The sequence below is a fragment of the Nannospalax galili genome, unplaced genomic scaffold (genome assembly GCF_000622305.1).
Source record: "Nannospalax galili isolate Female #2095 unplaced genomic scaffold, S.galili_v1.0 scaffold139, whole genome shotgun sequence".
Lineage (NCBI taxonomy): Eukaryota > Metazoa > Chordata > Mammalia > Rodentia > Spalacidae > Nannospalax > Nannospalax galili.
Window position 1 is genome coordinate 656,645 of NW_008345884.1, and position 16,409 is coordinate 673,053.

The 16,409-nt window shown below is 40.7% G+C and overlaps 1 protein-coding gene across 4 annotated transcripts in view; it reads right to left on the reverse strand.

Moving 5' to 3' along the window:
• Positions 1 to 4,150: 4,150 nt before the first annotated feature.
• Positions 4,151 to 16,409, reverse strand: part of Ugt3a2 (UDP glycosyltransferase family 3 member A2) — a 24,720-nt gene continuing 12,461 nt past the window's right edge. For all 4 annotated transcript variants that reach the window (XM_008842067.3, XM_017800334.2, XM_017800333.2 and 1 more), the window contains exons 4-7: positions 13,493 to 14,024; positions 9,634 to 9,865; positions 7,880 to 8,099; positions 4,151 to 5,730 (exon numbers count right to left, since the gene is read on the reverse strand). In XM_008842067.3, coding sequence (XP_008840289.1) covers positions 5,454 to 5,730; positions 7,880 to 8,099; positions 9,634 to 9,865; positions 13,493 to 14,024 — 1,261 coding nt within the window. In that variant the 3' untranslated portion in view covers positions 4,151 to 5,453. The remainder of the gene's footprint in view (positions 5,731 to 7,879; positions 8,100 to 9,633; positions 9,866 to 13,492; positions 14,025 to 16,409) is intronic.

Below are 16,409 nucleotides of genomic sequence, written 5' to 3' on the forward strand. Positions count from 1 at the left end.
GATAGATGATAGATAGATAGATAGATAGATAGATAGATAGATAGATAGATAGATAGATAGATAGATGGATAGACAGACAGATAAAAAGTAAAATAAAATGCTTAATATACTCTTCAATACTAAAAAAATAAATAAAAGAAGAAGTAATTTTTTCACGAAAATGTGCTTGTGCCCTAAGACCAGTTCTTTACCTGGAGCACTGAATCACTAAGTTTGAGATGATAATTATAATTTAACATCATATAACAGGATGGAGCATTCTGCAGTGATCCTAAACCTAAGGTCAAGAGAGCTTCCAATTCTGACCACTTATAAGTTGACCAAGCTTGTAGGCACACTGCTTTCTGTAGACAGCTTTATTTTCTGGTCTCAAACAGGTTTTAGTAAAGGTTGCCCGGGAAAGCCTGAAACAAGAAGGGAAGGGCCTGAATGGCTTTTGTGCCTTCAGATGAAGACAGTTCTTGAATGCAGCTTTGCTGTTGGCCTTATGTCAACAAATCTTTCTAAAAATATGAAGTTAATGTATTACATTCTTGTACATTTGTTCATACTTCACAGTCATATGCATTACAATAAATATTGGAAAAAGTAAGAAAGATAAAGAAAATGGGATAGTAAGCTGTATAAGTCCTCACAAAGCTTCACGTGTACTTCCCATAATGTGTTAGTGTAGTGGTCAATTTTAAGTGTCATGATGACTGGACTGAGGGATACTCATATGGTAAAGAATTATTTCCAGAAGAGGGTAGCATTTCAATCAGTGAAATGAATAAATTATACCCATCCTCACTCAAAGTGGATGGGCACCATCTTAATCTGCTGAGGGCACAAAAGAATGAAATGAGAGTTGAAAAATTCATTCCTTTCCTGTCCCTCTTCTGGAGCTGTGACCTCCATCTTTTGCTCTCAGACATCAGAATTCTAGACTATATGGCCTTCGAAGTCTAAGGCTTGAACTAGCAGCCCCCAAGTGCTCAAGCAGTCTGCCTTCCACTCAACTGAGCTGTCAGCTGCCCTGGTGTTCCCTCTCTTTCCATTTTTCTCCTCTCTCTCCTTCCGTAGATCTATAATATAAATATGAGTGTATAAAGAATCTTTTTGTAACTACATTTATTCAATTACTCAATGATCATATTTTTCCAATGATAAAGTACATTCTAATCTTCTGCAGAGAATGGATCAGTAAGCACTAGAAACAAAACATCCATCCTCCAAAAACTTCCATCCTCATGAGGCAATGAGGTAAATCAATAAATAAGTGAATCAAGTATATCTTTTATTAGTAATAGATGCTTCAAAGAAGGAAACAGAAAGGCAATATGAAAGGTCATGGGCTACTGTGTTAAAATAGTGGATGTAGTGATTTAACTAAGTTATTTAAACCATACATGCTCGTCAGAGAAAACTGAGCACTAAACATATGAAAATCTTGAGAAATGTATAAGATGTTGCTGTGCTAGTAAAAAGGAGGCTCTTACAGCTACATTTGCAGTGTATGCAGCAGTGCTTTGATATGTGGGGTATGCTTCACAATAACTTGATTGGGTTGAGTGAATGCTAATGGTAGTTACTCAAGCTGGGTGGTGAGCACTTTTTAAAAAAATATTTTTATTGAGCTTGTTTGTATTTCATATAACAGACCTTAATCAAATTCAGGTCTTCTGCAAGAGCAGTCAGTGCTCTTAACCACTGAGTGTTTCTCTGGCCCCCTTATTATCGGTATTCAAACATATTGTTCTTTTCAATGAGCTGTAATCTATGACTGTCTCCCTTTGCTATGGTGTCCCTGTGGAAGCCTCACCCATTTTGAGTATTCTCCTTCATCCTGCTACATGATGTTCACCTTGGACTTGCCCTTTCTCACTTTTCAAATCAACATTTTCAAGACATATTGGTTCCTTTGAATGGAGAGTGATGCTTAGAAACCAGGATGAGGCTGTTCACTTTGCTCTTTTGTAATGAACTACTAGTGTCTCTCTCTTTTTCATGATCAGAACTAGGAAATACAGGTATTGATGAGGTTATAAATACCATATAATTATTTCCTTATGTAGAGGTATGCTCATCTTATACAGAAATATAAAGTCATAGTAATACCCTTAAACTGAACTATAACATGTGTAGATATACTTCTGTCTAGTGAGAAGTTCAAATTCACCTCTTGAAAACTAGGAATTCAATCCAGTACCACTGATGTATTTGCCCAATCCTAGCATAGAAAGTGAGTTATGTAATAGTAATCCATACAACTTTAAAATATATATATTTTATTTATCTTTATTTTATGTGTATGAGTGTATTGCCTTCATGTATGTAAGTGCACCCATGTCATGTCTCATGAGCAAGAAGAGGCTGACAGTTGAAAAACACACGGAGAATATTGCATGAATGTTCACCAGGAATGAGCTAGGATTAGTAAATAAAGTTATGCAAATGGCTAAGAGGGTGGAAACTGTGTAAAAGCAGACAAAGGTATTTGCTTACATGTAAGTACACCCATGTTATGCAATGCCCATGGAGGTCAGAAGATGGCATCAGGTCCCCTGGAACTGGAGTTATGGGTGGTTGTCAGCCATAACTGGGAATTGAACCCAGGCCCTCAGCATGATCAGCTACTGCTCTTAAACACTAAGCCTTCTCTCCAGGCCCCCACACAACTTTTATTTACAAACCTATTCAATGAAGGACAAGATTTTGCAGTTATATCCATCTTTTGTTCAGCATATACTTGTATAAAATATCTTTCATGTTTTACAATTATGTTATTCATTTTAAAAAGATTAATTTCATTTTTTCTGTTCATATTTCATTTTAAAGGATTTACCTACTGCTGTCCATTTAAGTACATACTTAGTATGTAAAATAGTAACCTATCAGCAGGACATGGTGGCTCATGCCTTTAATCCCAGCACTTGGGAGGCAGAAGCAGGTGGATCTTTGTGAGTTCAAGGCCAGCCTGGTGGACATAGTGAGTTCCAGGACAGCTGAGGCTACAGGGAGACCCTGTCTCAAAATGACGAAAAAAAAAAAAAAAATAGTAACACATTTCCCCAACCAAAGCTATACAGAAAGGTAGATTCACAGATTTTTCACCCTTTTCTGCAGACTTCCTACCCCATTCTTTTATTTTTCATTTTTTATTTTATGCATACAAGTGTATTGCCTGCATGTGCATCAAGTGCACCCATTTCCTGTAATGCCCACAGAGGTCACAATAGGGCATCGAATTCCCAGAACTGGAGTTACAGGTGGCTATAAGCTGCCATGTGGGTGCTAAGAATCAACCCGTGTTCTCTAGTGGTCTTAGCTGCTGAGCCATCTCTCCAGCCCCTCTCCTACTCTATTCTTATCCCTAGTCTATAGCTAATCATTCATGTAATCCTCTATTATTTTTATCAAGCACAAATATTCAATAAAATATACAATTTACAGAAGAAGAATGGGTGTGTATTCTTTCTTTATTCTGCAAAGAGTTGGGGCACACTTTTTATTCTTTCCTTTTGCACATTTTTACAATGAAATATTGTTCATTTCACTTCAGTTTATACTGTCCTCATTCATCCTACTTCATGACTATATATTACTCCAAAATGTGAGTGTCCCATAGTTACCTTCCCCCATTTTCAACTTCTTTAAACATTATGTAAATTAGCCTTTTGTTTCTGCTACAGGTTGAAAATGTTTTCTCCATTTTGTTGGCACATGACTTTCCTTCTGATTTTGCTGTGCAAGGTTTTGAGGGTTTAAGTGGTTTTTTTTTTTCTTCTTTTTTCTACATTCTTAAACTGACAGTTTAACTTACACTGTCTGGAAGGAGCTGTTTCTATCCAGGTAGATGAGAACAGATCATGTTTCCTAAGCTATGAGTACACTTACAGGAGATGCGAGGGTAAAGTGGAGGGCCTGTCCATTAACAAGTAGGCTTTTACTATAAAATAAAAAGACGAAAATTTTTATTACTTCTTATGTGCAAGAGTGTATTGCTTGTATGTGCATAAGTGTACTTATGTCATGCAATACCTGCAGAGGTCAGAAGAGGGTGTCAGATTTCATGGAACTGCAGTTACAGATAGTTGTTAGCCACTTAGGTGGGTGCCAAGATTGAACCCAGGTCCTCTGCAAAAGCAATCAGTACTCTTACCTTGAAATTTACACTGTTTTGACTTTTTTGGGTCCCTGTCTAGAATTTATAATGCTAACTACACTTGCCTTTACTTCTCCCAGGCACCAGTCAAGGACTTTCTTTTCTCACTACAACTAACAGTTAACAATTTAGGGGTCTTTTAGATAGACCCACTGAAGGGATACCCCAGTTGCCACAACCTGTGCCCTCTATTCAGCGTGGGAGAAGCCAGAGCAGTCTGCACCGTGATTTCCTATTGGCAATTAGGGTAACCTCTTCAGAGGATGGTGTGATAAGAAAAGGAGATAGAAATTGGCTACTCAGTTTAGGGTTAAAAAAAAAGAAAAGAAAGAAAAACAGTTTCTTTCTTAGCTAAAAGTCCAAATATCCTTGGGCCTCTTAGCAGCCTACTCTGTGCCAAAAGCCAAACAGAAATGCCAAAAGTATTTGGGAGGTCTTATCTAATCCCTAAAATATTTTAGGGTTTCCCTGTTCAGAGGGGAGAATGTGAGAGTAGTAAATAGCCCCATAAGATGAACTGGATAAGACTGTAAAATTTGTAGTCTCTCTATTGGAAGACTCACCTTTCCAGTTTTGCTGGACAATCACCTGGTCATAGGACCACCCCCTGGGAAGGCAGGTTCACCTTAAGTCATGCTAAATAGATGGGTGGACTATCTAGTGCATTAATGAGATAGTGAACTTTTCCTGCCTGGAATCCAGCCTCCTAGTGCAGCGCTCAGTCTGGACCCAGCCACAGACATGTAGGTCTCTGTAGAATTCTCTTCTGAAGAATTCAGAAAAGCGTAATCTCTCCTTTTCTTCATATCCATTTTCTAAACATGCTTTCTTTAAAAGCCCTAGCATCTTGTATTTCTTTACTTTTTCTCTAAATCTTCCTCCTCCCTACCACGTAGCTGACAGTGTCTGACCTCCATGGAGGCTCTAAACCTTCATGGCTTCATGGCTTTCTTTTCTTCTCCCCTCCATTCTCCTCCACAAGGCAGCAAGCAAGATTGCCAGCTCACCTGCCCTGAAGATTTTCCTTGAAATTCTAATAAAATTCACCTAAAACTTTAAAGTGCTAGAACAGAGTGAGGAAGTGGCAGGGGTGGCTGGAGAAGTGTGTCTGAGACCCAGGTCCCAAGAATGATTCAAGAAGCACATGAATGGTGTGCAGGATTTCTAAGCACAGGTAGAAAACAGTGAGGGTCCAGCTGAAGTGCCATGAGCAGAGGAGGAAAGGAGAAGACCTGGATGGCTGTACTGGGGTGGGAAGGCATTTGGAGAATTAGACTCTCCAGCACTCCAACCCTAGGCATCACTTGTGTCATGTCTTCTTCACCTTCCTGTCCCTACTCAGCCACCTGGTCACCAAGCCCAGCACTTTCCCACAAAGCCACAAGGTGGCCAGAGTGAGCCCCAGCAGGAACAGGATGACATCAAGCAGGTACTGCTCATGCCATGGCTGCTGAAATGCATAAGGCTTCAGGTGTGCTGCTCCTCCTGTCTGAAGGATGTGGTCAATCCAGCCCACCAGCCGCTGGGCAGGGGTCAGGGGGTGAGAGTGCCTGATGACCCTGGCAGCCATTGCTGCAGACTTGTACCTGTGGGCAGAAACAGAGAGAGTGTTACTAATGTGGTTCTCCCAAGACATATGTACCTTCACACACACACACACACACACACACCTGGAGCTCTGTACCAGTTTCTATCTTGGTAACAAATGATACTCCAGGGAATGTCAGGCAAGTCCTACATTTCTTTCCTGCACCAGCAGAATACCATGTTGACTAGGACTGGCTTACCTGGCTACAGTTTGCATGTTTGCACACTATGCTTAGTAGCACCCTGTGGTCGTGCTGCAGTAATGAGAAACTTCACTCTCGAAGTAGTTTGACCAAGAGTGGATCTGATCTTGTTCTAAGGGGTTCTGATTTCTCTCAGAACTAAACTTTACTATTATTCTTCATCTTCTATTATCCATCTATTCTGTACTACTCTTTCCTACTTTACTTCCCCTAACAAAGGACTCTTCTCATCTCTTATTTATTGGACAGCAGATCAAGCATGGTATGACAAAGGCATGAACAATCTTTGATAACAGTTTTACAAATCTATTGGCTGAGAAAAGCATACAAAACCACAGACAGATATCATCAACCTATGCCACGTGTGAGGGGGATATTGTTTGAAACCTCATTATTGTTTTCAAAATCATCATTGACATCTCTCTCTCACACAGACACACACACATACATACAGTTGTTCTGAGTCAGGAGCATAACTGAGTTACAAATAGAGAACATAGAATAAGATTAAAATTATGCTTTCAGTTTAGCTTGTATGAGTTAGTTACACTGAGATTCAAATTACTATAGAATTGATTGCATTTTCTTAGGAGGAAACAAAGGTTTACAAAATTATGTAAAATTTCAACTTTTAAACATTTGTTACAAAGAGTCTTTTCCATTTCCCAAGTCATTCCAAGATCCCTCATATATTTTGTTTTCCCCTACTTCAAATTCTGTGACTACCCCTGGTGATATGCAATAGATGGGTCTCAGCCCAATGTAAAATGTCCTTTTCAAAAGGCTCATTGAATCAAGCCATTTAGAGTTTAGTTCTCTGAAAATCTAAGGACAGGTAAAACTCCATTCTTCAGAAAATGAACATCCTTTGGCTTGCAAGATGGCTTAGCCAGTGAAGGTACTTGCCACCAAGCCTGACAACCTGAATTCAGTCCTTTGGTCCCACATGGCAGAAGGAGAGAACAAATTCCAGAAAGTTGTCCTTTGATTTTCACACACCTGCTATGAGTGTGCATATTCCTCCCCAACACAAAATTAATAATGAAAATAAACAAAAAGAAAATGAACAGCATGGAACTACAAATGTATACAATTGTCTTGGAGCTTAACAACTTTTCTAGGTCTAAGAACCTCAATCTGTGTGGTTGTTTCTCACTCTGCTAATAAGATTGTGTGGGTGTTTCCCATATGCTAGGTAATACATGAGACTGAGATTCAAGTTAGCATCCTAATAAGTTATTAGGTCCCTTATCTACATGAAAGAAAGTGTTTTACTTTCTCTTCAGGAGGTCACTGTATTACATATGCAATGATTTATCTTAGGGTCCCAAGGCCCCTTTTATTGCTTCACTAAGGGTCAGGCCCTATGCTAGGTACTAAGAATAGAGTGGAGAACAAGAGGCATACTTCATAGAGATTTTTCTCTCTTTTTTCATGTGGGAGATAAAAAATAAAGGAAAACTTCCCTAAGAACTATTAAGATGGAATTAATGTGTGTGGGCAGGAGAGGAGGCTACCAGGACTGTGAGGGATGAACTCTGTAGGGAGGTGACATTGGAGTTAAGACATGACCACCATGAAGGCGCCATCCACTGGGCAGAGGTGAATGACTGCTAAGGAACAATATTCAGAAGGCTAAGAGGAGAGTTGTGTTTGTAGAACAGAAAAGCAACCTCCTTTCTCAGATGGGGTTCTACTGTCAAGAAACCAATATAAATACTCTCGGAGATGATACAGTTTGGTTTCTTCAGAGGCATAAAGTAGCAACATCTTCAACATGTGACCCAAATGGTTCTGGTCTTACCCTCAGATCACCTGCTAATTTCACATGTACATAAGAAAGGCAATGTCCTAGAAACTCATCTTCATTGGAAAATAGAACACATTGCCCTTGGTGATAGAGCTGCATTTGGCCAAGTGGCCATAATTCCCAAGAGCTGTATACCGTTTGTCTTCGATGACTTGTTTCATTGCAAGGGCCAGTGTGTCCTCCTTGAGCTTCATTAATGGAAGAGAAACCCCGATGTTTTTTGCTTCTACATTAACCATGTTTTCAGGCTGGTCTCCAAAGACAGGAATTCCCACCATGGGTACACCATGCTGGATGGTTTCCATTATGCTGTTTATCCCACCATGTGTGACAAAAAGACGAATACTAGGATGAGCTGTTACAAACAAAAAAGGGTGCAGAACTTTTCAGGATGAGATTTCAGGGCACTAGGCAGAGTAGAAAAGGCATTAAGCAAACACCAAGGGACTCAGAGTTTTGATAGAGCCTTTGTGGATGCTGAGTATCCATGCCTACATGCAATTGTGTCTTGTAAGACACAGGATCCCGGATCCTTCTAAGACTCAGAACTCATGGAATTCAGTAGACAAGAGTGCTAATCTAGACATAAATCTCTGCCCCTTCTTTCATCTTCCTCTCTGTTTTCCCTGTGCCTGATCCTCTCTTTCTGTTCTTTTCATGTATAAATGTTTGCATCTGTCATCTCTCTGTCTTGGCTTCTCTACTCCAACAACTAAATTTTCTCTTTTTTTAATTCCTTGATATCAAAACTCAAATAACTTGCCCTGAATTTACTGCATCCTCACTTGTACAAAATACGCATAGAAATCAGAAACCAGAACTGAATTGGGAGTGGTGATCCATGTCTATAATCCCAACACTCAGGAGGCTGAGGCAAGGGGATTTCTGAACGTTCAAGGCTAGTTAGGAGCTGCATAGTGAGTTCCAGACCAGCCTGGACTAGAGAGAAGATCCTCTCTTAAAAAAAAAAAAAAAAAAAAGATATTGGACCCTGTACCTCAGTATCTCTATATCTTGTATTCCCATACAAGCATTATTGAAAACTGAAAACAAAGAGTAACATCTCGGCCTGTGGCGATGAACTGCCAGGGCTATCAGAAACTCCTTGTCTCTTCTTTAAAATGGATGTCATGTGCCCCACCCAATTTTAAAGAAAAGCTTGTACCACAGAAGTGGCTCACAATCTGTGTCTTAAATTCCTCACTTGTTCTGGGCTCCAGTTTTGATTCTGAGCCTCTACTCTTGTCTGTGGCCACAGCAGGGAGATATCTCTAAGAACCAGCATTAGGCAAGGAAAAAAATATGCTGGAGGGTGAGAGACTTTGATGTACAAGAAAATTCAATGGGAATAAATACTCACATAACAATTTGTAATACTGTTAATCTTGGCACCCAGATCTCTGGCACATCCTAAAGGCATTGTTGGTATCAATGTATGTAGTAAAGATATGAGCCACTCAGACCCTCAGTAGACTAAAAGTGTTTTTATGTGTGTCGGGGGGGGGGGTCAATGGAAAGACATGGCTAAACTGGTGCTCCTAAAACAGCCAAGAGAATAGTAACATCTCTACAACACCCCCCCACACTCTGCTACATAGTCTCAGAGTTCACAGATTGTCTCTAAGGTAAACAGTGCTTGACAGTAATAGCATTTCTGGCTATAAACATTAGGCCCAGGATAGAAAGGAATAACAAAAACATAGCCTACCTGAAAGGGAATATAGCTTGATTCCCCTAAGATCTCTGTCCACTCCTTTCCTGTCCTCTGGAGACCTTTCTCTACCTATCACTAACTCCTTTTGTACTGTTGAGTTTGCCAAGCTAAATCCAAGACCTGAGGCATCACAAAGACATGTCAATGAAGAGAAGCAGACTTGGGCAGTCCTTACCCAGGAGGTCATTCTGAGGAAGCCAGTCCACAATTTTCACATTGGCAGCCAATTTGATATCTTTAGGCCAAAGAGAACCCTTACAATTCCATATAACCCCCTGAGGGAAGTGGGCAAAGGCATTATTCATCTCCTTAAGGTCTTCCTGGGTCTGATACCTGCTCACCAGGGAGCCCAAAGCCACAAGGACAAAACCAAAGTCCCCAAATTTGGCAATGAAATTCTCCAAGTCCTGAGGAGATAACAAAGGAAAGGAAGCAACAAAGTGGTTTGTGAAAGCATACATGACCATGGAACAAAAATCAAACCATCTATAAAACACATCACCCTGTAGTGCCTTGTGATCACTGTTGTGAAGCTCTTTTCAAAGCCCCCAATACAAAGGTGTCCCCTGCACTCTGCTCATGTTCATTGAGTTTGTAGGAACACCTTTCTTCTTTGAAACTCTGACCACAGCATCAAAGCTAACATTTATCCTAGGTCCAGGGAACCACTTTCATAGGATAGTTTTCCAATGCCAGGAAAAAAATGTGGTAGTTGTCCAAAAGAGCTGGTGATAGATCAGGGTCAGTGGGGAGGCTGCTTTGCAGGCTACAAGGAGGAGCTGGCATAATATTTGTATTATTAGAAAAAGGGGAAACAGAATGCGTGCCGTTACTACATGACAGTCTTGTTCTCTAATCTTGTACTTTTCCCTGCCTCAGTGGTTCACTCAGGTGACTGCAGAGTGTAGTCATATGGGACGATGTTGAAAAGTAGCAACACAGTCTGAACAATAAGCCTGGGGAAGGCAGTTCCTTTTGTTTTAACACTTTGTCTTTATTTTCAATTATGTGTATATTTTGGGAGTGGAGCACGTGAATGCAGTGTCAGCAGTGGCTAGAAGAGGATATTGGGCTCCCTGGAGTTATGGGCAGTTGTGAGCCACCCAATAGAGGACTGGGAACCAAATGTGGATTCTCTGCAAAAGCAGCACACGCTCTTAACCACTGAGCCACCTCTCCAGCCTTCTCCCATTCCACCCCCACCCCAAACACACCAAGCAGTTCTTTAGGAAAGTTGTAACTTAGTGTCTTACTCTGTGGCTTTAAGAGTTTTTTAAATGTTTACTTCCAAATATTTCTTTGGACCTTGGTTCTCTCTGCAATTCTCTCCTCAGGCTCCTTTTTAACCTCACATCTTATTAGGTTACTCATCCAGTGTTGGGTTCTGCCCAGCATGCCACTAACCGGTTTGCTATTCCAGAGGTCCACAGTGAAATACGTGAAGAAAAAAAATGCTATCTCTCAACCATGACTGCATTCTGGTCCATTTGTCTATCAAATGAGGCCTCTGGTAACCTCACCAGACATTTTTTGTGAAAGCGAATCTTCCACTACATACAGAGTTGCTCACTTTTATAACCACACACTAGGACTCCACTGTCTTTAACTGAGGACCTTCTTTCCAGGCCCATTTCTAAAAGCTTCTGCCAACAACAACAAAAAAAAGCCAATTGTACTCAGAAATCACTGCCAAACTCTTCCTTCTCAGTTAACGTAGGGTAAGAGGAGCAAGAATAAACATTTGCGTCCTGAAGACCCAAAACTAATCCAGACCCTCTGTGCCTTGAGCTAAAGGACACTGGGAGAGCCATTATATCACCCAAGCATCTTTCCCCTTTGTGGTGGTTTGAATGAGAATGTCCCCCATAGGCACCAAGTATTTGGACATTTTGTCCCTAGTTGTGGCATTGTTTTGGGAGGTCTTATAAGGTATGGTCATGCTTAAGAAACACGTCACTGGGGACATACTTAGAGAGTTCTTAAGCCTTGCCAGATCTCCAGTCACTCTCAGCTTCCTGTGCCTGCTTGAACATATGAGAGCTTAGCTTCTGTTCCTACCCCAGCAACTTCTGCTGCCATGCCTCCCCTCCATGATGGACTCTTACCTCTTTGGAACTGCAAGCTAAATAAACTCTTCCTTTTATTAGTTCCCTTGGTCATGGTGTTTCTATCACAGCAACAGAAAAGTAAATAATACACTCTTCTAAAACAGAGATGGTGACACTTACACATGGCAGGATATTATAGAGGATAGCTTCGGTAAAAAGAAAGCCAGTGCTGACAGGCAATAGGCAGTCAAGTAACTTTACCTCTTTCTTCACTTTTAAAACTTTAGTAGCAGTGATTCTGAATATGTGCTGTTCCTTCAAACAACATGGACAATTCTCAAAGCTTATAGTGCCTGAGCCACACCAGAATAATCAAATCAGATTGTCTAGGATAACAAGGATCCAGGGCTCTAGAAGCTGAGTACACTAGAGATAACAGTACTCTTTGCTATCTGTTAGTCCCACAGAATCCTGCCCTGGTTACCTCTCTGTCTCAAGGACTGTTTATTTCACTGTTACTAAATCTTCTCCTTATCAACTAATGGGGTTAATGGGCACTCACTGCATGTCTATTGTGCATTTATCACACAGAATGCAAATGAAGAGCTAAGCATGGTGTTGCATGTCAATAGTCCCAGTTGTCAAGGAACTTGAGGCAGAAGAATCACTTGGGCTTAGGAGTTTGAGGCCAAAGTAGACAACATAGTGAAATTCTGTCTGCAATAGTGACATGGATGTTATGGGAATAACCAAACATTTTCTGACTGGACTAAAGGTCTGTCTACTCCACAAGACGGAACCCATACCTAACACCATTGTCAGGGCCAAGAACCTGTGGATAGACAGATCATAGACCCTAGGGGAAAACCTATTATTATTCTCTTAAGTGGACATAATATTAAATTGACTCCTAATGACATCACTATATCCATAGATTAGTGCATCTCTCAACCCTCATCAGAGAAGTTTCTTTTTGCAGTAGATGGCCATTAATTCAGAGCTAACCCCACAACTGGTCAATGTGCAGAGAATAAGAGACATCGCTATCATTCCCCTCCCCCAAGGATCAGAGATCATCATAGAAGGTGGAGCTAAAAGATTATAAAAGGCAGAGGCAGTGGATGACTACAATGACTACAGTGTTTTCTGGACATAACAGGTCAGTTGTATATATGAACTCATAGCGGTTATGACAGCATGCACAACACTTGTGCAAGTCTAAGTCAGACAAAATCCCAGCATGGAGGAGGGAGGTGGACATGAAGTCCCACCCTAGCTGAGGAGCTATTAGAAATTGATATCTGCCAGGAGAAGGAGAACCAATTTGACAAATGAAAGTTGATCATGCTCCAGGGAATGGTTCCACACCAAAGAGCACGTCGGCAACACACATATTGGGCTTTATGGGTGAGAGGGAGAGAGAGACAGAGAGAGAGAGAGACAGAGACAGAGACAGAGAGAGACAGATAGAGACAGAGACAGACAGAGAGACAGAGAGACAGAGAGAGACAGAGACAGAGAGAAAAGTAACAAAGGACATAAAGTCTTGGATGGGATAGTAAGGTGGGGGATGGGAATGAGGGAGGGGGTTGAATATTATCAAAATACATTGTGTGATATTCTCAAAAAATTAATAAAAATGTCATTTTTTAAATCCTAAAAACTGAAGAAGGAAAACACCAACTTCAGTTAAGGAGCTTATCTAATCCTCACCAAGGCACAGGTTTTAATAAGGTCAGAAAAGAACCTACAACATACCATATAAAGAGGCCCACAATCAAGGGTTGTGCAAGATCTAACTCCACATTTGCAGAACCTTAAAAAGTGAGAACTTTCTTAAAATGTATGATTTGGATGATCTTAAAATGATGTCTCCCTTGGATTACCCTATTTGGGTCTTAAGAGTCCTCTACCAAGCAGCAGTCACCATGTGGGCACAGAAACCTCTGCTGAAATCAAAAAGCTTAGGATCAAGATTTCACTTACTTGTGGTATTGGTTTAACAGGTTTGGCCAGTATGCCTCCAACATAGACAGTGTTGGGCAGTAAGGGACGAGCAAAATCCAAGGCAAAGTCAGAGTTGATAAACCACAGCTCTGCTTTCTGTAGAAGATCAGACAAGACTGGCCGAAAGCCTTCTGCAAAATGCTCCCGGATGGTGGAGTCATACTGAGAGAGTATTTTCTTTTGCTTCGTGGAGTAATAAAAAAACATAAGAAGGTTCTTTACTAGGCCCCAAAAGTCCATGCGGTCAGTCAGCAAAGAATGGAATACTGGAACATAGGATATGGGGCTTGGAAGCCCAATGTCCACAGAAGCAGGTAAGGAGGGAAGAAGGGACACGAATGGTTTCTCAAGTTTCTCAGCAATCAGAAAGGGGCAGTAGTCAAAAGTTTCCACTACCAGCAAGTCAAAGTTCTCATTCCTTAAGGAATCCAGGATATCCTTTCTGTGTAACAAATGGCTGCATTGAAACCCTAGTAGTTCAACGGATTTTAAGAACTTTTCAAAAGTTCCTCTGGAAAAAAAGAAAAGAAATAGTAAGTGTTCATGAGGGACATTAAACTCGCAATGTACTAAAGAATCTTAAGATACAACGAAACCTCTTACGCACGTAGCAGTCTGTCGGCAGCAGTGCACATATTCTACCAGTTTCCCATAAACAGCCTCAGCTCTGATCAGTCTGATTCAAATTTCTACTCCCTACCATGATCTCTCCTTCCCAGCTCTTTTCTCTTCTCATTCAAATCCCACTCAACATCATAGTCTTAACCAAGTCTACTCTTGGAGTAATCACTGACTTTAGAAACTCTCAGTATTATCTTTTAGCAATTTGGGAAGATCTAATTAGCTTTAATTCCCATAATGACTTTCTTCATGAGTGATTTTCTTGTTGTACCCAGACACGTTATGTAAGTAAATTGATGATAGACTATGTTGGAAATGATGATAACAATTTTTATAATTTCCAGGCATGTCCAGTCTACAGCCCACAGGCCACATGCACCCCAGGATAGCTATGAATATGGCCCAATCCAAAACTGTAAGCTTACTTAATGTATTTTTAGATTTATTTTGCAATTTTCTCTGAGGGGGGGTCGAATAACTCAATTGCACAGTTCTCAAATGTGAACTTTGTGGATTATGATATCATATCACAATGTCAAAAGACAGGAGATACAGCTCAGATGATACAGTGCTTGCCTAACATACATGAAGCCAGGAGTTAGTTCCCAAGCACACATAAACCAGGCATAGTGGCTCACACCTGTAGTCCCAGCACTAGGGAGGCAGAGGCAGGAGGATGGAAAATTTATCCTCAACTCATCATATCAAGCATGAGACCAGCCTGTGCTGCATGAGACCATGTCTCAAAAAATCAGAAGAAAAGTATTATAGGGTATTTTTAGTGACCGTGTATGTATATCCATTTCAACCCATGGAGTCTTTGAACAAAGTATGTAGAACTCACAATCTCAGCTTAAAAACTGAGAATTCTATTTTTCTATATGTGGGAGGTCAGGAATGAGAGAGAAGAAACTGATATTGAAATACCATATTAGCCTTTTGACTTGAATGCAAGCTAGGGCATTCAAAAAGGACACCGTCATCCTCACAAGTTCCCAGACTCAATCAGACAAAAACCTAGCATAGAACTGGGGAAATGGGCAGCAGGCCCCAACCTTAGCCAAGGAACTATTGGTAGCTGATTACTGCTGGGTAAGGGAGACCTGATCTTCTTTAAGGGACTGACTCTAGATAGTCTGACTAGACCCCAGTGGATGAACTCACACCACATCGAGGGTATCTGGGTACACAAACTTGACTATATAGGCCTTAGCATATATGACAGGATACATGAAATTTGGTAGTAGTAGGGCTATAGGGGGTGCAAATAGGAGAGGGAGTCTGAATATGATTAAGATGTATTGTATGAAATGCACAAAAATTTAATAAAAAAATAGACATTGAGAAAAAAAAGGACACTGTCAAAGTTACAACGAGTTAAAATTGCCTGTGAAATTATTCCGGGGCATTCTTCTTGCAGTGCTTTCCATCACTGCCAACAAAGAACATGACCCTTTCTTGTAGAAGGCTGGGGAAGGAGGTGAGGAAATTCAGGCCAGAAGTAGCAGGCATGAGGGCTCCAGACATCAGTGACCTGCTGTCAGCACAGAAGATGGAGGACAAACAGTACCCTGGCATACTGTTCCAAGTACACCACTTGCACCATTGGTGTCCGTGAGAAAAGGCCCTGAGGCTGAGAACTCAGTAATGGTATCTTAAAGATTTCACCTAGCAAAGGAATAATTGCCAGATATTTTGTATAATTTTGTAATGCATTGGAACTTCCCAAAATATAGTTCATTAATCATATTTTAAATTGAGTGAAGTTTTTCTAGAATTCACTGTTACTATGCCTGTCCTTAAAAATGTTAAGCATGGGCAAGCTCAAACCAGAAAAATAAATCCCAGCATGCACATGAGGAACAGAGTAAGAAGCTCCCACCCCACCTAGAGAAATCATGGCAACAGATGGCTGCTAGGAGGGATAGAGACAGTCTTTTTCAAGCATGGGACTCTTGATAATTCAACCAGGCTCCAGTGGATGGATCCACACTGAAAGACATCTGGAGACACAAATTAGACTCTATAAGCCTTAATATATACATTATAGAGTGCACTAAATTGGGCAGGAGGCCATAAGGGGAGGTATGGAGAGGAGAAGGAATCTAAATGCCATCAAATTAAATTGTATGAAAATCTCAAATCGAATTTAAAAATTAATCCCAACACTTGGGAGGCAGAGGCAGGCAGATCTTTGTGAGTTCAAGGCCAGCCTGGTCTACATAGTGAGTTCCAGGACAGCTAGGGCTACAAGGAGACCCTGTCTCAAAAAAGA